We start from the raw sequence: 22,208 nt of genomic DNA on the forward strand, positions 1-22,208 counted from the left end.
TTTGTTTCACCAGGTTTTAGCCAACTCATCCTCTGGCCTTCCTCAGGGGATTAACCACGATATGATAGGAATGCTGAGTATTCTAACTTATCCCCCAGTAATTACTGACTTCCATAGTTGTTGTCTCACCCCACTTTGGCCAACTAATCCTCTGGCCTGCTTGGGTAAGATTGAAACCGCTATCTTCAGACAATGCTCACCTGGAACTATAAATGTATTATTTAACGTCGTTTTTTGAATGATTTTTACCTGTCGTGTTTTCTCATCAAAGAATGCGTCATTTCATCAAGCAGGTGTCACCAATTAATCAATAAAATCTATTTGTAGCCATCTTAAAATATATGCAAACAAATGTGAATAGATTAGTTAAAATGTTATCTTAACAGATGTTCATTTTTATTTCAACGTCTCCGTTCAGTCTCAAGAGACAACAGACATCCCTGTAAAGGTAACTGCATGTGTATTTGTGAGGCAAGGATTGTGCAATCTCCAACCACATCTCTCCTGAATCGACACTGCTTGGGTCCAGTGGTAAGGGGAGGTATAAGACCGACTAAAAACAATACTGAGATAAGCGGAGAGCACATACAGCACCTAGAATTCTCAAATGGACACTAATTTTAGTACTGACCAGGCTCAACATTGCTTAACTTCGGTGATCTGACGAGAACTGGTGTGTCCACGTGATTATACTGTATCATTTTTATTTGTTTGCTTTAATATTTATGATACATTTAAAGCTGGGGTTGAGTTTACTAAATTGTCTCCAAAGACCTTTATTCATCCGATGATAACATTAGATTAATATATTGGTGGTTTCTTTCAGTCTTGCACGTGAAATTTTTGTGGCAAGAGTTGTGCAATCTCTGAGTTTACATTGTTAAATAAATACCTGTGGCAAGTGGAGGTTCAGGACGACTGGAAAGAATGCCGAGACAAGCAGAGAGCACATACAATGCCTAGAATTCTCAAATTGTCATCCATCTGATACTAGCCAAGCTGAATGCTGTTTAACTTTGGTGATCTGATGAGAACCAGTGTGTCAACGTGATTGTGCCGTGTTAATATACAAGTTAAAAGAATAACACAACACTCAGCTCCATCTCAAATTTATTTCAACCAAAAAAGGGCTTTATCAAACAAGAGCTAGGTTTAGTGTCTGACTGGGATAAAAAATAGCAGTTCTTCCCCCTTTGTCAGAAACATCTCATGGAATGTGAAGACTAAAAGCCAAAATAAGAAAACTGAAGAGAAGTCAGACATGAAACTGATTAGCTCTTCTCATTTGATAAAGCCCTTTCAATTTGAAATAAATTTAGGAGATTGAGCTGTTTGTGTTTTACTTTTAACTTTTATGTATGATCTGCCACGCTTTGAGCTCTCCCACTTGAGATTTCCTACAGAAATTACTCTATCCTTTATGGATTTATATTCTTTCTCTCTTTTTATATATATATTATATATATATAGTAATTTATAAAATATGGCGATTAAGCTACACTGAATATTCAGCGTTTGTATGTATGTATATATATGTGCGTACACATATGTATATTTATATATATATATAAAAAAAAAGGAAAAGGTCTGCCTTAAACCACTAACCTAGTTCTAAAACAGATCCTTTGTTCGATAAAATGCATGCCCATTGGCTGATAGGAAGGGGCGCGGTGGATACTAGAAAGCTGATTGGCTAACTAAAATCCTCAACAGAAGAGGAACATATAAAAACGATAAACAACCACAGAATTTGCGCATAAGCCTGATGAATCCTAGAGTGGATGAAACGCCGAATATTCAGTGTAGCCTAATCGCCATATATATTTTATAAATTACTAACTAGCTCTACCTACGTATAGAGCACTTTTGAAGTAAATACTTAAAGTTCACGCATAAATCTATACTTTCGTATATTAATTTTATATGAGTACATGAAGTAGTTATATATATATATGTGACATGATGCGGACCGAGCGATGCCGAGTGACCTTGCTAGTCGACACGAATTCAGAGAAATTCGCACGGCTGAATTCTAATGATGATGATGGTGATGGTTTGATGTTGTTTAAACAGAAATGTCTATGGGATTTTGTCAGAGAGAGAAAAGAAAAACAAATAATTGTTCTTATCTTATTGTTGGAAATCAGTTAATAACGAAAAGGTTGTTTTGGGCCCTCTGTTGAGCGATATGAAGAAATCCAGATTCTTAAGCTGACAGCTTGGGGTGGGAATCGGGGCTGAGGGGTCGCCGCCAGGCATTGTGAACCTGGGAGTGACTAATAGCTCCTAATAAGGAACACCTCAGTGCAATGAGGGTTAAAAATGGTGATAGATAAAGCCGTAAGGAGGAGTAGAAATCAGGGAAATAGAGAGAGGGAGAGGAAAGAAAGAAAGAATAACTCCAAAAAGGTGGACGGAGGAATTACTGATTTGATAAAAACAAAAGACTTGGCTAATTGGTGTCTGTTTTCGCTGATCCCTTCCCGTGGACTGACGGTAGATGAAGAACGGAGAGCTGGTAAAGGAAACAAAACTGCCAGCCCCCTAAGTTGTATGACTAGGCAGTGTGTAACTATTATATTGTAAAGTCAAAGACAATAATCAATTCTGTGTTAACCAATTAAGTTTTGACTTTCTTTTCTTTGATTGGAACGCCGTTGTGAATGCAATATATTTCTCTGATAGCCCAGATGATGGTTGGAAGCTGATTTGAAAGCCGAACCGGAAGGAGACCGACGACAACCTGAAGACGAATTCGACCACTAGACGAAACCACGGGTGACGCCACAGGTATCGGCTACAGGTGCATTTCAATCACGAGCCTATGCACCTTAGCTGAGCTGCACGGAGGCGTTACAGTTTGGTGCCGGTGATCCAGGAGATCTCGTTTCGTTAAGAGACGTGCGAACGAATTTCCATGGGCACACAAATTTTTTTTTTTCTCTCTCGAAAACACAAAATCTCCCTGTGAGAGAAGGGAAGGAAAATTGAAAAAAAAAAAGAAAACGAACGGAAGAAAAGTACACCGTTCCTATATTTTTTTTAAGAGACTCTGAGAGCATAGCCAGACCACGGACTGTAGTCAATCGACTATAATGTCTGGGCCAGCTCGCGTAAACAGCCACCTAGCGGCAGAAGACAGCAGAAGGAGCAGACAGTAAGAGACAGGGTAAGTCACCTATTGGTCCCCTTTTCATTCTTTGCTCAGTTTTGGTGCTCGGTCTGTGTTTAGAATTTTGAATTTCAACTTTGCACGGAGTTGACAGTAGTTGTGTTGCTGGGTGGTAGAAAGAGTGTGAGTGAGAAAGGCGATGGTCTCTCGGGGAGAAAGCGAAGCAAACCAGTCAGTGGGGGAGGGATCAGTAGAGTCCGTAGAGCTACAGATGACCATGGAACGACCACTGTGGCGGATAAGTATACCCTCGTATGGAGGAGATGTGAAGGGAGTAGGGGAATGGATAGCGACAGTAGAGAAAAAGAGACTAGTATATGGTCTTACAGATAGGGAGATGGTTTTGTTGGCCTGCGATGGGGCGACGGGGGCAGCCTCGAAGTTTATATGCAGGTGCATAGAAGATAACCCAGGCATAGCATGGACAGATTTTCGTGAACAGTTAAAAAGAAAGTTTGACGATGGTCCAAGCAGTAAGAGAGCTATCCCGAATAAAGATGGCCACTGGGGAGGATGTAGATGGGTTGGTCAACCGCATGCAGGAACTGGCAATCCTTGCATATCCGGTTGCAGAGCACTGGAACATGGCTACCACGCAGGCAATGTTAATCGATGCAATGGTAGATGCATTGCGAGATGAGACGGCCAAAATGGAGGTGCTGAAGAGTTGCCCAGACACTCTAGAAGAGGCACGCAGGGTGGCAAAAAACCATGCTTGGTTGCAAGCACGGATAATGGAGGGAAGTCCCCGAGGTGGAAGTGAAGATGCGGAAGGCAGAGAGTGTTCAAAGACCAGGTCAAGGGCCAGAGTCTTGGGGTATTGGGGAATGAAAACAGAACCCAGAGAAGGGACAGGGGACCCCCGATATAGGTCCTATGATTGCACCCAAGGCAGGAACAGAGCTATATGCTGGACCTGTAAGGGTGAGGGACATCGGTCAAGTGTGTGCCCCACTGTCTACGAGAAGACACCCCGACAGAAGGGGAGAGTCAGAGTGAGCATCGTAAAGACCGAACTGAACGTGTGTCAGAAAAAAGGCAAAAATGACCGCTTCTCCTACAGCCACCAGTCCCACAGATTCTGGCGGTTTGGAGACCTGAGACATATTAGGAGGGACTGTCCTGACCGGAGGAAAAGCCACTCGAGGGCGAAAGATCCTCTGGAGAGAAGGAATCAGACCAAACCCCACTCCCTCGGCGAACCTGTAGAGAAAGAGAGGTATGGCAGACAGGTAGGGTTGGAAAGAAACCACTGTCACAAGTTGCGATGCTCACGGGAGCGGGGTACCAGTAGAGAACCCTGAAACAGGAGAAGAGGGGAACACCTGGGCTCCCCTCCGCTCACCAAAAAGGGAGAACTCACCTGTAATGTGACGATAGGAGCCACGCAGGTGAAGGCTCTGGTTGACACCGGAGCGCTAATATCCTTAATAGACGTGGACGTCTGTCGGATGGTAGCAGGGAGGAGAAGGTTGTACCCGTCGGATGTGGAGCTCAGTCAGGCCGACGGTAGCTGGATGTCGGTGGCAGGGAAGGTATGGTTACCCGTACGAGCGGCTGGAAAGAAAGAGAATTTCCCCCTGTATGTGGTATCCGGGCTATGCAACGAAATGATTCTGGGAGAGGATTGGCTCCGAGTGAGGGGAGCCACTCTGAGTTTTAATCCAGACACGCTAACGGTGAGAGGGGTGGAGATACCACTAGGTGACACGAGGTCTGTCCCTCTTCCTGTGGGAGCTGACAGCAACAGGAAGCTTCCCCCAAGAGCAGTCGGGTCCTGTATGGGCAAGGTGGATAGCACCAAGGAACAGGGAGGAAAATTGTCCCAAGTCAACCGGGTAACGAGGTATAAGGTAAATAAGGAGGGAGTAACTCTTATAGATCCAGTGGTCCGAGAATCAGGAATGGTCCCTAAGGCGACGGCCGATAGGACAAATAGGACCAGGAAGGTCAAGAAGAAAAAAAAAGGCAGCATTTACTAGACAGTTAAAACAGGGTGACCAAGTTTGGATGAAGGAGACGGGTAAAAAGATAAAGAATCTCGGGGGTAGTCAAATGCAAGATGAGGACAGAGTTCCGGATGACTATAGGGACAACACCGAGCGACGATTTAAGACAAGAGAGACGACCTCTATAGAGTCTAGAAATATAGAGACGGACGGAAAGTTGGAACGGGAAGTTGCAGGGTTCCACTCCACCAGCTATAGGAGGCCACGAAGAGTAGCTGCGACTCGCGAAGAAAAGAGAGTTGAATGGCAGTTGACCGCAGAGTCAGCTGAGGAGTCGAGCAAATGGGATGAAGAGTGTCCAATACCTATCTCCTGGCTCCAGCAAATGGGGAGAAGTGAACCGAGGCTGCCGTTGAGGGGAGCAAGAGACTCCCTGTCGCAGGAGTAGTGTGACGTCCTTCCACCAAAGACCAGTGGGGGTTAGTAGGACAGAGACGGGAGCTTGGAGCGACATCTCCTGGTTGAAATGTGGTGCAATTTTTTCTCTGTGGATGCATGGAGGGCCCCCATGTGTTTGCACTGTTGGCAGATTGTGTCGCGGACTGACCTTGGAGGTAGCTAAGGACTAAAACGGAAAGCTCCAGGGGGGGGGGCGCCTTGAATGGCAGAAAGAGCAATAAGTAATTTAGAAGTATCTCGCAGTGATTAAATTGGCAAACGGAGAGAGTAATTTAGCACGAGAAAGTCGCGTATTGAGCGAGAGTGTCTTGGAGGAATTTAAACTGTCGAAAAAAAAAAAAGGCTTGACCTGAGATTTTCCCAGTTGAAAGAAAACTGTAATAATTAAATCGTGGGGAAGCAGTTTTGGACTGTCAAGAGAACCACGTGATGTTATCGGCACTTACTTTTGAGAGGAGGCTTAAGTAATTGAGCAGTTCGTGAACTTTGACGAAACATTTTAGCTGGATATCGGCTGTATTTTTATGTAGCGATGTTGAACGCTGTTGTGAAAATTAAATTGTGCAGAATTGTGTTTTGTGTATGCAGCGAGAAAAAAGTGGAGATATAAATTTCCGAGAGTTGAATTGATTTTTGAAAAAAAAAAATTGTACCTCAGTCTGGAAGGATTTCGGTTACTAAACTGAACAAATTTTAGGGTAGTTCAGTTGAGGATAATTAGAAGCATTAATTTCGGCGATTGAACTGACTTTTGGAAGAATTTGAATTTTGCCTCAGTCAGGAAGGATTTCTTAAATTTCGAAATAAGGGCCAAAGAGGCCAAAGATTGAATGAAAATAATTGGAAATAATTATTAGCATCACTGAGTGAAGTGTGGGACACTCAATTGTGCGCAAAAGGTGATGTATTATTTTTAGATGGATTTTTCCATTGCGAGTAAATCAGGTGCGTGATGTTCGCACCTGAAGAGATTAATTGAAGGAAAAGGATAGAGTTTCTCGTGCGATAGCGAGGCGTTAACTGCCAAGTTGGTCCGGTGACATGTGGTTGGACCGAGCAGGCGAGGAGATAACTAAGGATGAGAAATCTCCTCAGCGGAGAAATTAGAAACAATAGAGAGCGATCCGAAAGTGCTGGCACCGTTGGCGAAAATAGTGAGTGTGCCAAATATCACCAGGGTGGAGGTGACCGCGTTCAGGGCCAGTTGAGAGGATTATTTTTCCGGATGCAGATTTTTAGAGGAGAAGTGACCAATATAATTGACGTCATAATGACAGGACTGTAAGAACTGGACTATCTGGTGTAAACATATTTTAAATTGTTGGCTGTGGCCGGCGGGACAGTCGCTGATATTAATCTCGGAACATGTATGTGCGCAGTTCGATGTGTTGTCATCGGGAAACCTGTCACCCCAGCATAGTGGTCCCGGGAAGGTTGAGAGACGTATTATTGAAAATGCAGGTTGAGCTACTGCATGATTTAAGGTTGCCTGTGGACCTCGTTAGACAGGTACTGCAGTGCTATGTTGCACTGGGGGTGCATCACACTGTCGGAAGGGCAGAGGCTCAGAAAACTATGTCCTGTAGTTGAACAGAACCCAAGAGGGGGTGAGGATATGGTTAACATAGTGGCCTGGGATAAGGAAGGGTAAAACTAAGACACAGACAATACGAGCACCTGAGCTAAGTGAAGAGGGGATACCAATGAGTGCACCATGTCTAGATCAAGGCAGAGTACAAGAGCTGCTGCAGCCTCCGATAGAGGAGACCGAGGCCCAGGTGGGAACGCCACCTGCAAAAGAGATATCCGAGATGGTAGCCGAAACAATGGCACCTGCTGTAAAGTTGGACATTGTCAGAAAAAAAAAAGAAAAAAAAAGAAAAAAAAGGACGTAACAGAGAGACGAGGAGAATGACGCGTAAATGTAAGAGGTGGGAGGAACCTCATTTTTGTAGGAGGTGAAAGACATTTTCATTGCATGATTAGTCCCTAAATCGAATTGTCATTTCTCCCGTCACCTGATCTAAAATACACATACATGCACATACACAACACAGACAAGGCGAGGGGACGAAAAAAAAGAGAAGGAGAACAGTTGTTGATGTTTGGTTGACATATATATGAAGACTCTTAGACTTTCGAGTGAACAACTGTCCTTTTTTTTTTATTATTCTCATTCGATTCTTTTTTTGTTTTAGAGTATGGGGGCTGGCTGGCAGATTGTGATTTTTGGTTGTTTTATTACTGTCTCTCTCTCTCTCTCTCTCTCTCTCTCTCTCTCTCTCTCGCTATATCACCCTTCCCCTCACACCAGAGACAACTGATCTGAGAACTTGAATATTCCTGCTATGGACTGTCCGAGCACGGGGTTGGGACTCGGGTGTCATTTACAAAGTAAAAGACAAAACAGGTAGGGGGCGAGATGTGACATGATGCGGACCGAGCGATGCCGAGTGACCTTGCTAGTCGACACGAATTCAGAGAAATTCGCACGGCTGAATTCTAATGATGGTGATGGTTTGATGTTGTTTAAACAGAAATGTCTATGGGATTTTGTCAGAGAGAGAGAAGAAAAACAAATAATTGTTCTTATCTTATTGTTGGAAATCAGTTAATAACGAAAAGGTTGTTTTGGGCCCTCTGTTGAGCGATATGAAGAAATCCAGATTCTTAAGCTGACAGCTTGGGGTGGGAATCGGGGCTGAGGGGTCGCCGCCAGGCATTGTGGACCTGGGAGTGACTAATAGCTCCTAATAAGGAACACCTCAGTGCAATGAGGGTTAAAAATGGTGATAGATAAAGCCGTAAGGAGGAGTAGAAATCAGGGAAACAGAGAGAGGGAGAGGAAAGGAAAGAAAGAAATAATAACTCCAAAAAGGTGGACGGAGGAATTACTGATTTGATAAAAACAAAAGACTTGGCTAATTGGTGTCTTTTTTCGCTGATCCCTTCCCGTGGACTGACAGTAGATGAAGAACGGAGAGCTTGGTAAAGGAAACAAAACTGCCAGCCCCCTAAGTTGTATGACTAGGCAGTGTGTAACTATTATATTGTAAAGTCAAAGACAATAATCAATTCTGTGTTAACCAATTAAGTTTTGACTTTCTTTTCTTTGATTGGAACGCCGTTGTGAATGCAATATATTTCTCCGATAGCCCAGATGATGGTTGGAAGCTGATTTGAAGCAGAACCGGAAGGAGACCGACGACAACCCGAAGACGAATTCGACCACTAGACGAAACCACGGGTGGCGCCATAGGTATCGGCTACAGGTGCATTTCAATCACAAGCCTATGCACCTGAGCTGAGCTGCACTGAGGCGTTACATTATATATATATATATATATATATATATATATATATATATGAGAGAGAGAGGGAATAAACAAATGAGTAATCATTACTCTATCAACATAAAATATTTTAAAGGAAATTCTGATGGAAAACTAGTCAAAAGCAATTTATTTTGTTTTACCTATTCATTTGTGACTTATTTTGCGTTAAAAAAAAAATAGAAGTTCCAAACAATTTACTTTAACGTTATTAGTGAATCAAGTTAAATAATCCGTGGAAGCCATTTTGAACTAATACATAACCAGAGTAGTACAAGAGAGTAAAACCTGGAAATGCAAAAGTCAAATATTCGCCTTTCCAGTTAGTTCAAAAACTGGCTATTATTGATAATTTCCAACAGAAAAAAAAAAAAAAAAAATCAAATAACTGCTACCAAAGGCAAAAGTTATTTCACATACCTGGATCGCGTGTGTGTGTATGTGTGTAAGTAAGTATTTTAAAACGCTTTTATTTATATTCAACTTTTTCCTTAAAGTTTGGACAGACTTCGCATACAAATCTTTAAACATTGTTAGGTCTAATCTCTATATTAAAAAAATTGTGTGGACATTTCGTGCGTTCCATTTCAAAAATTAAATTATTTTTATTTATTTACTGAATATTTATTAAAAATTTTAATAAATATTCAAAACTTAAATAGCGTAAAGTTAAAATGAACATTTTAAAATCCTGTAGTGAGAAAAAGATAATTACTAAATTAATTCCATCAGAATGCATCTCGGCTTTGTTAACACTTCAACCATTTTTACTTTTTGTAATAGTTGATGGAAAAATGAATTACTTTATAGTCCTTCATGATTTCAAAAGAATTCAGAAGCGATTAAACCGTCGAATAGCAAGTAATTTATAACTTTAAAATTATTAGCATATTCTCTTTTATTAAAAAAATAAAACTGATTTTTGCTCAGCATCTTCCGGTCGTTTCCGTAAACATCCGAAAAATACCGAAGCGCATAGCCAACCAGAATGCTCCAATAGCAAACGACAAATTTGGTAACCTATAAATTGAGGCAGGCTATAATAATAAAAAAAAAAAAGTGATTAAACCGAAAATGAACTTCACAGCTGTAGTTCTAACTTTTAACTAACCCTAACCTAATCAGCTTCAATACCTCCACCGTCATCTAAAAAATCTGTAAAAATTATCATTGCAACAATTAAATAAATAAAAATCTCGGAAAGAAAAAAAAAAAAAAGAAAAAAAAAGGGGGTAATTTTCCGTAAAATATTAAATTAAGAAAACTTGGTTGATTTCCATCGTCACAAAATAAATTGTCATAAAAAAAAAAAAAAAATGAGTCTTTCAGATTGAAAATCAACCTCGTGTTGATTCTGTTTCCACTCCTGTTGTTATATGCAATAAAAGAAATGAAGATAAATATTCCCGAGCAACGACAGGCACAACATTATTTTTTGATACATCCCATTCTGCTAAAATTCTAATGTTACTTCTGTAGTTTAAAAATCTATAGAAACAAATTTACTAAAACGCACCTCCACACGAACACACCCACCCATCCACCCGCTACTAGACTACCCATGACCAGTATTTGTTATATATAAAACATAACTCATTTTTGTGAAGACGTTATATTTTTGAAAACCTTCTGAAATTTCTAAATATCTATACTTACAATTTTCTGTATCTTACTGTTTGGAACATAGACGAAATAAATTTGAATATTCAGCTGCATAAAATACAAAATTCGGCCCTTTTCTAGGGGAGCTCGTAATGACTTAGTTTCATTCGTTTATATATATATTTCTTTGAAAATGGATGACGTCATAAAAGGATAGCTTAATGACGTCAGCTATGTCTCTTCCGTCTGTTGCTGTTTTGAAATAAGCGTTCTCGACTCATTACAATTGCTTTTAAACAAACATACAGATTCTTGTAGAGCTGATATCATAATAGACACTCTCGCTTTATCTCTTTTTTTTTCTTTCTAACTCTCCCTTTCATATATTATTTTAAAGTAGATAACGTTATAAAGCTACCATTACTGAAGATTCAGCATTCCTATCCCGCCACGGTTAACGGTCCTGGATATGACCTTAAACTATATCCGATGGTGAGGACCCCAGCTTGCAGGCCTTAGGGAGTGTGGAACCACCCTTTAATTGCCATTGCTCCCAGGTCCACTCTGACCCGGAGTGGTAGCACCTGTTAGGGTCCCAACTATGGGTTAAATAGAATACGACTTAAAAAACAAATATACTATATTAAAAAATCGTTCTTCAAAATCACCAGATTCGGCATTAAATAACCTGAAAAGGGTTGATATGCCGTAAAACAAAACAATCAACCAACCAACCACGGTTAACAACCTGACGAAAGCCAGAGGAATAGTTGGCCGAAACGTTGTGAAATAACTATAAAGATGACGATAATAATCTGCAAATAAATAAAATATACAATGTATCAAAGTTTGTTTGTTTTTCATGTGTGAATCGCTGTTGCTTTCATTTTTATAGACTTGTAAACCAGTGTTTGCACCCTTGGCAATAACTAAGACGACATGACCAAAATTAGAACAAAATGAAGTAGAAGAAAACCACTGCATACAAGCATTGGAGTCAACGATTGTTAAGAGACTAGTATGTAGTAGTAACTCAAAATCCCCTGCTTCCATGCCTGAATCTCAAATATTTTTACATTTCTGAATTTTTGAAATGAGGATTGATTATTTGTTATTTGGATTATTATAATTCTGTTCTCGTCTTAATACAAAATTTCGGTTGATATAACGTCTGGTCGTCTTCAGATGTATCTTGTTTAACTCGAGAATCTTTTTGTCTAACTTGGGATGGAGGGGGGGGATCTTTTTGTCTAACTTCACAGAATTTTAACCAGAATCCTTTATTTAATCCATGAGGGCAGCATACTTTTGTTTTGTTAGCCATGACCGAGTAAAAGTCCTAAATGATTTGCAAATGTAATTTTGAGTGTAACTCCCACTGAAGATTGAACCTTCAACCTTCGGAAGAGTGTAACTTTACAACTGAATTTTACCAAGTAATTTATCCACTGCATTGTGGACTTTTGCAAATTGCTTAACGAGAGCATGCTACCTCCATGGATTAAATAAAGTGTTCTGTTCGAAGTTTCGTGCGGATTCTAAAATCCAACAAGATATACCTGAAGAAAGTCGGTTACATCGACCAAAACATTGTGAAAATAACACTCAAGATGAGGACAGTAGTCTGAAGAATTCAAATATGAATACGCAAATATTTTTATCTATATTTTTTACTGATTATATCTAAAAAGCTGGAAATAGAATATTCACTGCATAAATGCAAACGCAAAGCTTCTTACCAAATATAGTTTGTATAACTCTCCAACATCCCAAATAAACGAAATCTATTACAAGTCGGGGTGGACCATTTACAATGCACACCCTTATTTTTTTTTTTCAACAATTGGACACTAATTACAATATTTAAAGATTTTTAGGGGGTGTTCAGTTTCTAATACAAGGTTTAGAGTAAATCGATCACCCATAATGGAACTAGTTGATGTTTAAAGGCCAAACAGCTTTTAAGAAAGATTAAATTTGATAAACCTGACCATAAAAAGGCCAGATTTCATGAATTTGGCCTTTATTTTAAATAGCAATTTGGCTTTTAAACATCGAGTAGTTCCATTATGAGGAATAGATTTACTAAATCGTTGTATTAGAAATTTAGCACCCCCTAAAATCTTTAAAAATTGAATTTTTTGCATTTTTTTGGAGAGGGGGGATAATTTGGTAGATTAGTATCCTATCGATAATAATTTGCTGAAAAAATTGAAAAAGACAAAAAGAAAAAATATTTAACAGAGGTGTACTGTACAGGTCCATCTAAATCTGTTTGATGCGTATAATTTATATGAAAAAGAAACAAATGATAACAGGTAAATTATGATTTATTTAATTTTGTGCTTATTTTGTAAGTAAATTTTATGAGTTAAATGAGATTTTTACAATTTTTTTTTTTAATTTAAAATTTAATTTTTTGTGGTGAGGGCCAGATTTATAAGAGGTAATTCCCCCCCCCCCAATATTTCATTTTTTTTCTGGCTATTTATAAATAGAGTGGGATTATAAATTATTTTTAATATGTTTACACACTTATTGTAAAATTATGACAACTTTCATTATTGCTTTTATTATTACTAACATGGGTGCCCAGCGTTGCCCGAGTGTTTGGAGGTGTGTGTTGAGCAAAAACGTGGTAGTAGGAAGGCAGGCTTGAACCCGTACCGCAAAGGAGGAAAAGAATGGGGAAAAAACGGGACGTCTTTGCTGTTACGACTACCGCCAAACCGGAAGTGACGTAGCTTTAAATTAAGGCCAGACAATCGAAAAGAGGGGATAAATTTCGAAAATATCGGTGAAAAAAAGCGACCCCTCCCTGTAGAAAAGTGCCCAGTTGAGGGTGAAGAAATTAATGTTTTTAGCCAATTTTTCGGTATTTGTCGTCTGACAGGGTCGAGCTTGAAAACGATACTGATCTTGTGAAAATCCGTTGCCTCTGTTGAAAGTTTTAGGCAGACATGCAAACATAGATTTATATATTAGTAGCTCAAATTTTCGACCCAAACCGATTAAAAAGTTTGCCCTGAATACCCTTTATGTAAAATTTCAAATGTTTAGACCAGAAATTGTCTGAGTAATATGGTAGAGACCAGAGGTCAAATTTTTTTTATCCTTGACCCCTATTATGACCCCCTTAACATTTGTTTTGGGCTCAAATCAAGTTATTAAGTTAGATCCATGTCCAAGGAACCTATATCTAAAATTTCAATTGTTTATACCCAAAATTGTTGGAGGAATTTGGTAGAGTTCTCAAAGGTCCAATCGTTGAACTTTGACCCCTTAACAGCCAAATTTCTGGCCGAAAACGGATTACAAAGATTTTCCCAAATCTCCATACCCTGTATATCCAATTTCGAGTCTGTAGACTGAAAATTGACAGAGTTATTGTGTAGGGAAATGTACACAGACAGACACTTTGACTTTTATAGATATATAGATTATTTTTTTTTATTTATAAACACCATATATTATCGACTGAGGGGTGAACTACTGTAACTTTGTCAGCTTTTCTCACTTTCCCCCTGTTGTCGCTCTATTTAACTCCCCTCCCCTTTCTATTGATTAAGAAACAGTGAAAAGACGAGCGGCAACGGTGAAGGTGTCGACTACTGCGACTATGAAACTCAAGGTTGCAATAGTTCATTATAAACAGAAAGGAAATAGCACCACTAGTAGTAGTATTATTATTTAACCCACTGCTGGAGAGACAAAGAGTGAGAGAGAAAGCGAATATACAGAGACTAATTTGTGATTTCACATTTATTACATAAGATTTAATTGGCTTTGTAACTTTCTGAATCCAAACTAATTCTAGAACAACTGACCCAACGGAAATTTGATAGGGTGTTATAAAAAATTATTTTTATTTTGTAGTTTTTTTTTTACTTAAAATATCAAAATTGAAGGCTAAAATAAATTGATTGAAAAAGAATGGTAGTAGCATCCACGTTAATCCGGAGAGGGGAGAGGGTGACAATGCGTCATTCCTTTCAACAAGCAGGTGTCACCAGTTAGCGAATTCGATTTATTTGTATAATGACACCTTAAAACATGTGCAAATAACTGCGGGTAGCTTATGGACAAAGGAAGGAACAAACATAAAATCAGTAAGGTGTACGGTTCAAATGACTGCACTTTAAACACAACTCCGAGTGCTAAAGTGCTACTAGCTGGTAAATTCTTCCAAACTTCTATGTTATGTTATGGCACACCTTGAGTAGGTTATATTCATGCCAGTTGAGGATACGCCCTTGACACAGTCCGACAATCTTGGCCATTTATGAGTAGGGAACGACCTTGTATCCACCGGGCTGAGATGTGGTTCTGGGTAGTCCTAGGAGGTCCATCCTCCCAGGTCGTTGCCTCCCGTTCTTCGGGTGGACCAAGTTCATTGCTTACAGCCTGAGGTGCCCCTACGGGGGAATGCCAACAGAAACACCCAGGCAATTTAAAAAACAAAAAAAAACAAAAAAAAAACAAACAAACAGAGTGCTCCTTTTTTAGGGCACTGGTTTGACTATCCCCATCTTCTAACCTTGTGTCACATCTTCCTATGGCAAAAAGGAAGTAAATACCTATTAAAGGTTCGACTAATATTCAGCTTGGCATGCGCGCACACACACAACACACACGATGACCATGGTTAAAGTGATAAGATTGGCATTACCGACAAGGGTATTGTCAAAACAATGGTCATCATAAACAGTGTAGTCCTAGCCAATAAAACTAGGACTGTGCAGTCAATAACTCAAACATTCAATTGTAGAAAATTGTTTGATTCCAGCTGGAAAATAAAAAAATCCTCCTCTAGTAATAGTATATACTAGCGGGATCAATGTATAGATATTATATTTATCACTAATGGAGATTTGGTATTTGTCTGAATTCGGAACTACACTCTTACAATATTGCAATACTTAATTTAGGAAGGTTACTGTAATATCTGTTCCGCTGTAATTAAACCATTTTCTCAGGCATTAACCCTTCCCATGGGAAAGTATATGCTCGTGTATCACGATACCATCCTCCCATGCATTACTTTCTCTATGGAGGGAAGAGAATAGAGTATATCTATTTATATACTTTATTTATATACTATATAATTTATGTGGCCAGAGGTAGTTATTTTTGTTCATATTATTTATGCAGTGTGTATTATTGAACTTGGGAATCTTTGTCAAACTCCGGAATCTACACAGAATTTCCTACTGAACATTTTATTTAATCCACAAGAGTAGATTGTTCTCATTTCGACAGCCATGATCAAGTAGAAGCATTAATTATTATGTTAGCCTTAGTTATTATCGCGTGCAGTTAAGATTGAACCTTCAATCTCCGGAAGACTCATGTAGAACTGATTGTTAATCAATGCCTTTAATCATTGCGGAAGTTGAAAATTTAATCTTTACTACAAGCATTAGCTATGAATAACAAAATAACACGTGGTCATGTCTGACGGAACAAAAACATGGTTCAGTTCGAATTTCTATACAGATTTCATTTTTATTTGTTTGTGAACTGTTATCCTCATCTTCATAGTAGTTGTTTCACAAACGTTTCGACCAACTCATTCTCTGGCCTTCGTCAGGTGGTAAACCATGACAGGATAGGAATGCCGAGTCCTAACTGTATCCTCAGTAATTACTGCCTTCCATAGTTGTTGTCTCACCGCGTTTTGGCCAACTAATCCTCTGGCCAGCTTTTGGTAGGATTGAAATTGCTATCTTCAGACAATGTTCACCTAGAACTGTAGAGATTCAACACCTCTACCCACCAAGTTTTTCGTTCTTATCTGGTCTTCCATCGTCGGGTCCGTACTGAATGGTATATTATTTTATTATTGGAATTCTTTAATTTGTATATTTATATAAATTATTCATCTCAATAAAATTATAGATTCCATAGTTTGAAACGATGCACCTGAAGAATGTCAGAGGTTATAGTGATCGAAAAGTTGTAAAAATACTAACCAAGATGAGAATGCTAGTTCGAATAATACAAACTATCAATCCTTATCTAAAAAAAAAAAAAAAAAAAAAAAAAAAAAAAACTCCAAAATATTAGTTTTGATTGATGGTAAAAAGATGACGATATTTTGATGAAATTTAAAGCACTTAATTTTTTTTTTTTTTATAATTCTAAATATCATTCCAAAATAAAAGAAACATCCTTGTTTAATTATTAAAAAAAATGCTTTGATTATATAAACAAGAAAAGGAAATCACTCACAGACAAATTCCAAAAAGTTTAAAAAATATGTAAGTCGCCATTGGCCCAAGATTATTCAGAACATGGATGCCAGACAAGCGATGGAAGAATTCAGTTCTTAGGCGTATTTAAAAGATACGACTCCGGTGTTTGGGGTGGCGATAATGAATTTTTTTTCCCCAAAGATAAAAGTTTTTAGCTAACAAGTCACCATTCATAAATGGCAAAATCCACTCGAGGTTAACGGTTAATAAGATGGATAGAAGATCAGTTTGATGATGAGGTATATCATAAGAGGGTTAGGATTGAACATGATGAATGACACGGAACATAATTTGATTACTTAGGCGGTTTATGACAGGTATTTGTTGCCATTAGATTTGAAAACGTTTATGTTACAGTCTGCAGGGATGCTGTCTAAAGTGTTCTTCAGAGGGAAGTTTTTTAGAAAAAAAAAAAAAAACTGTCAATGAAAATTCCGCTTGACACAAAACACTTTGTAGGAAGAAAGGAAAGTTCTACTGAAAAAAAAAAAAAAAAAAAAAGGATTTAGGTGTTTATGCAACTTCAAATAACAGACGTCAAGTCGGTTCCTTTAAAGAGAGCAACATTTTAGCACAAATGTTAAATATTTGTCCAGAAACTAAAACAATATTATGAAATAGAAGTGGGCTTTTTTTTTTTTTTTGTTTTTTTTACAAAGGAGTCACCACTTATCAAGGCCCGGAGGCCACTCGAGGATAAGGGTTAATGAGTGTACAGCGATCAAAGGAACATGTCAGTCATCGTTAGTAGTGGAAATTTGGTAAATTGGATTACTTAAGAGGATGGTTCAAGAATTTGTTCACATTGGGCTTGAAAGCAACTACATTGTAGTCAGTTGGAAAAAGTATTTATTATATTAAAACCAAAACAATCATTGAATTTTTAACAAATAGCAACTAATAGTTAATAAAATGTCATTCTTCAAAATCGATATGCTAATTAGCTAGCCTTGCGTATGAATAAGCATTATAAAAAATTTTTTAATGGTGCATCAATGCATCATTGTGTAAAGTGAGAAGTAGACCCAACTTTCGTATTTCTTAATTTTGGTTAATGTAGAGCCGAATTATGAAAATATTTTTAGTGTATAAATATAATCGCTTTATAAAGCGATTTGAAATTTCTTAATACATTTAAAAAAAAAAAAAAAAAAAATCATGCTAAACAAATCTAAAAATAAACATTTTATTAGATGATACAATTCTTAAAAAATATTTGAGTTTTATTGAATTTTGTTTTATGATTGCAACGTATTTTTATTTTTTTTTTTTTTTAAGTCCGAAGGTCACTTGAGGACTGGGATGATATTTTCTATCCAATAACGTTTAAGGGGATTTATCTTAAAAATATAAAGATTTGAGAAATAATTTTTTTAAAAAAAGCATTTTATGTTTTATAGGGAGTTTTAAAAGTAAAAATAAATTTAAAAAAAATATATAACAAAAATCTTTAAATAACAAAAATATTTATATAACGTTTTCTAAAAATAAATAAATAACTAAGAATTTGAAAGCGTATATAAAAGAATAAGCAGTGAAAACTGTATCGACTTTAAAATTAGAAATTCTTCGAGTGAAAGCGCCATTTCGTTGCCAAATCTGATTTTGGTTTTGTTGAAAGAAAAAAATTCAATGTACTGTTCATTAACTAAAGATCTTTTTGTTTCGTTTTTTTTCAAAAGACATTCCTTATATATAAAAAATAAAACTTATGAATTGAACAGCAATTTGTTTTCATAATTTACTTTCGTTATATCCATTCTTGTCAAACTTCCAGGGAAAACATGAGTAAAGGCCAAACTTTGCCAGATTTCTCTTAGAAAACACAATAGTTCAGAAGAAAGAATTTAATTTGCCTTAATTTGTCTGAAGCCACGTTCACGCTTTCTCATCTCATTAAATACGGTTACAATTCTAATTTCGTGTCTGATATAAATGCTACTGTCTTAAAAAGAAAGAAAGAAAAGACATTAAATAAAATAAAAAGAGAACGGTGAGGCGAACAGGGGTGAGAGTCTGGGCAAACACCAGAGAGGGGGAGAAAAGTGGGAAATAGCAAAAAGAGAAAGGAGCGAAGATTAAGCATTAAAAATGCGTAAAGAAAACAAAAAAGAAAAGGGAAGAGAGAGAGATATATAGATAGATATATAGAGAGATAGAGATATATAGAGAGATAGAGATATATATAGAGAGATAGAGATATATAGAGAGAGATAGAGATATATAGAGAGATAGAGATATATAGAGAGATATATAGAGAGATAGAGATATGCGTAAAGAAAAAAAAGGAAAGGGAAGATATATATATATATATATATAGATATAGATATATATAGAGAGACATAGATATAGATAGATAGAGAGACATAGATATAGATAGATAGAGAGACATAGATATAGATAGATAGAGAGACATAGATATAGATAGATAGAGAGACATAGAGATAGATAGAGAGACATAGAGACATAGAGATAGATAGAGAGATATAGAGATATAGAGATAGATATAGAGATAGATAGAGATATAGAGATAAATAGAGATATAGAGATAGAGATAGATAGACGCGCCAGAGAGAGAGAGAGAGAGACAGACAAGACGCGCGAGAGAGAGAGACAGACAGACAAGACACGAGAGAGAGAGAGACAGACAGACAAGACGCACGAGAGAGAGAGAGACAGACAGACAAGACGCGCGAGAGAGAGAGAGACAGACAAGACGCGCGAGAGAGAGAGACAGACAGACAAGACGCGCGCGAGAGAGAGAGAGACAGACAGACAAGACGCGCGCGAGAGAGAGAGACAGACAGACAAGACGCGCGCGAGAGAGAGAGACAGACAGACAAGACGCGCGCGAGAGAGAAACAGACAGACCAGACGTGAGACAGAGACCAGACGCGAGACAGAGACGCAGAGAGACCAGACGCGAGACAGAGACGCAGAGAGACCAGACGCGAGACAGAGACGCAGAGAGACCAGACGCGAGACAGAGACGCAGAGAGACCAGACGCGAGACAGAGACGCAGAGAGACCAGACGCGAGACAGAGACGCAGAGAGACCAGACGCGAGACAGAGACGCAGAGAGACCAGACGCGAGACAGAGACGCAGAGAGACCAGACGCGAGACAGAGACGCAGAGAGACCAGACGCGAGACAGAGACGCAGAGAGACCAGACGCGAGACAGAGACGCAGAGAGACCAGACGCGAGACAGAGACGCAGAGAGACCAGACGCGAGACAGAGACGCAGAGAGACCAGACGCGAGACAGAGACGCAGAGAGACCAGACGCGAGACAGAGACGCAGAGAGACCAGACGCGAGACAGAGACGCAGAGAGACCAGACGCGAGACAGAGACGCAGAGAGACCAGACGCGAGAGAGAGACGCAGAGAGACCAGACGCGAGAGAGAGACGCAGAGAGACCAGACACGAGAGAGAGACAGAGAGACAAGACGCGAGAGAGAGACAGAGAGACAAGACGCGAGAGAGAGACAGAGAGACAAGACGCGAGAGAGAGACAGAGAGACAAGACGCGAGAGAGAGACAGAGAGACAAGACGCGAGAGAGAGACAGAGAGACAAGACGCGAGAGAGAGACAGACAGAAGATAGGAGAGAGAAGATAAATAGTCGGGCAAAAGGAGACTGGGGACAGGGCAAGGGGAGACAAGGCAAAAAAAAAAAAAAAAAAAAAAAAATGATAGAGATGCGAGATGGAGGATAAGAGATAGATATTAAGTTTTCTTCCACCTGCCAAAACCACTGTCCCACCACCACCAGAATACAAAATTATCAGCTGATTTACTTGGACAAACGAGAGCCGCACAATGCAGTGTAAAAGAATGATTGGGGGGGGGGGATGCACAGTAGTTTGTGTAATGTGTCTTATCAATCTAAGAGGAACGAATGATTGGTGTCGACATTGCATACAGTAATGGCGAATGTCTCAGCAGTTATTTTTATCGAATCAATTAGTATCGGTTTGACTAAAAAAGAAAGTCATGGTTTTTATTGTTATTGTTTTAGGTGATATGTGTAGGTTTGAGGGTTGTTTTCTTTTTTACATAAATGCGTGCAACAATTCGCATATATGCACGCACACGTATATTATAGAAGTTCAAATATATTGAAAACATGAACTTGAAAAAAATCTTTTTTCAAAAGTGCCCAATACGTGAATGGAGCTTTTATAAATTATTCCGCATAGACTTTTCCTAATGTTATAGATATACTAGCTGGACGCCGGGCGTTACCCGGTCACACAGTACACTTAAATATATTTTAATTTATGCAGATTGCGTATGTATTATTACAGAATCAATCCTCTATTGGATATTCTATCGTACAAGGAATAATTTGCCTGGTGGACTAATTCGCAAAAGAAATAAAAAAAGAAAGAAAAATAAAATAATGATAATGTTGTTCATCAAGTTCCCTCTGTGTTTGTTAATAATATCACGTCAGCTGATATTTGGGCTTGATGATGAATGCTCTGGAAAAGTCAATTCTGATTAATGTTTAGTTTTAAAATATGCAAAAGAAAAAATGATTCGCGGCGATTTTAAATGGTACCTTTTCTTTTATCGTAAATTAAGCTTATTAATAAGAAAAAAAATTTAAATAAAATGGTGAGGAACACCCGGGCTTAAACAAGGGATCATTCAATCCATAGTCGAATGCTCTGCCACTGAGCTATATCTCCCTATGTCAATAATTCTGTTTTTTTAAGAAAAAATTACTTGTTTAGATTTTATTATCTCCCTTGCCGGTGTAGAGTGTAAAAAAAAAATTTTATCTATAAGAAAAAAAAAATTATTTTTAATATCGGATTTTGTTTTTATTTTTGATACTTATCGGATGAATAAGAGAGAGAGAGAGAGAGAGAGAGAGAGAGAGAGAGAGAGAGAGAGAGAGAGAGAGAGAGAGAGAGAGAGAGAGAAGATACAAAACATAGCTAAGAACACTACCAGACATATAAATTAACTTTGTGTGAAACTTGCAAAAGATAGGCTCAGCCATTTCGGAACATATAGTGAAGGAAAACACAAAAAGTGACTTTTATATAATGTATATTAGAATCAACAACAAAACCACGTAAACAGATAAACGATAAAAAACGAAGCAGTAAATTATCTATGGCATCATAGCCTAATGGATTAGGATGGTGGACTTGAATTCATAAGGTCCAAGGTTCGAATCCTATAATAGTCGAGCTACGCTGAAGAGGAGTAGGGTTCCGAAACACGCGTGTCCAAAGATTACTGTTTTTAAAAATAATTTAAAAAAAAAATATATATATATGGTAGCTTCTTTCAGTCTTGTCAGACTATAGATACCCACTGTAATGGTGCATGCGCATGAAATTTTTGTGGCAAGAGTTGTGCAATCGGCAACCACACCTCTCTTGAGTCAGCGTTGTTAAATACCAGTGGCAAGTGGAGGTT

At 38.3% G+C, this 22,208-nt stretch overlaps 1 protein-coding gene across 4 annotated transcripts in view; it reads right to left on the minus strand.

Moving 5' to 3' along the window:
* LOC145296964 (uncharacterized) overlaps window positions 1-22,208 on the minus strand; it is a 176,846-nt gene that overhangs the window by 78,187 nt on the left and 76,451 nt on the right. The window contains exon 1 of one of the 4 annotated variants that reach the window (XM_080143206.1): window positions 10,569-10,715. The exons of the other annotated variants lie outside the window; for them this stretch is intronic. Within the exon in view, the coding sequence (XP_079999332.1) occupies window positions 10,569-10,597 (29 nt within the window). The 5' untranslated portion in view covers window positions 10,598-10,715. Of the gene's footprint in view, window positions 1-10,568; window positions 10,716-22,208 lie in introns of those variants that run through there. 4 annotated transcript variants of the gene reach the window in all.

Source organism: Euprymna scolopes, chromosome 2 (genome assembly GCF_053919585.1).
Source record: "Euprymna scolopes isolate OS-2025 chromosome 2, ASM5391958v1, whole genome shotgun sequence".
Classification (NCBI taxonomy): Eukaryota; Metazoa; Mollusca; class Cephalopoda; order Sepiida; family Sepiolidae; genus Euprymna; species Euprymna scolopes.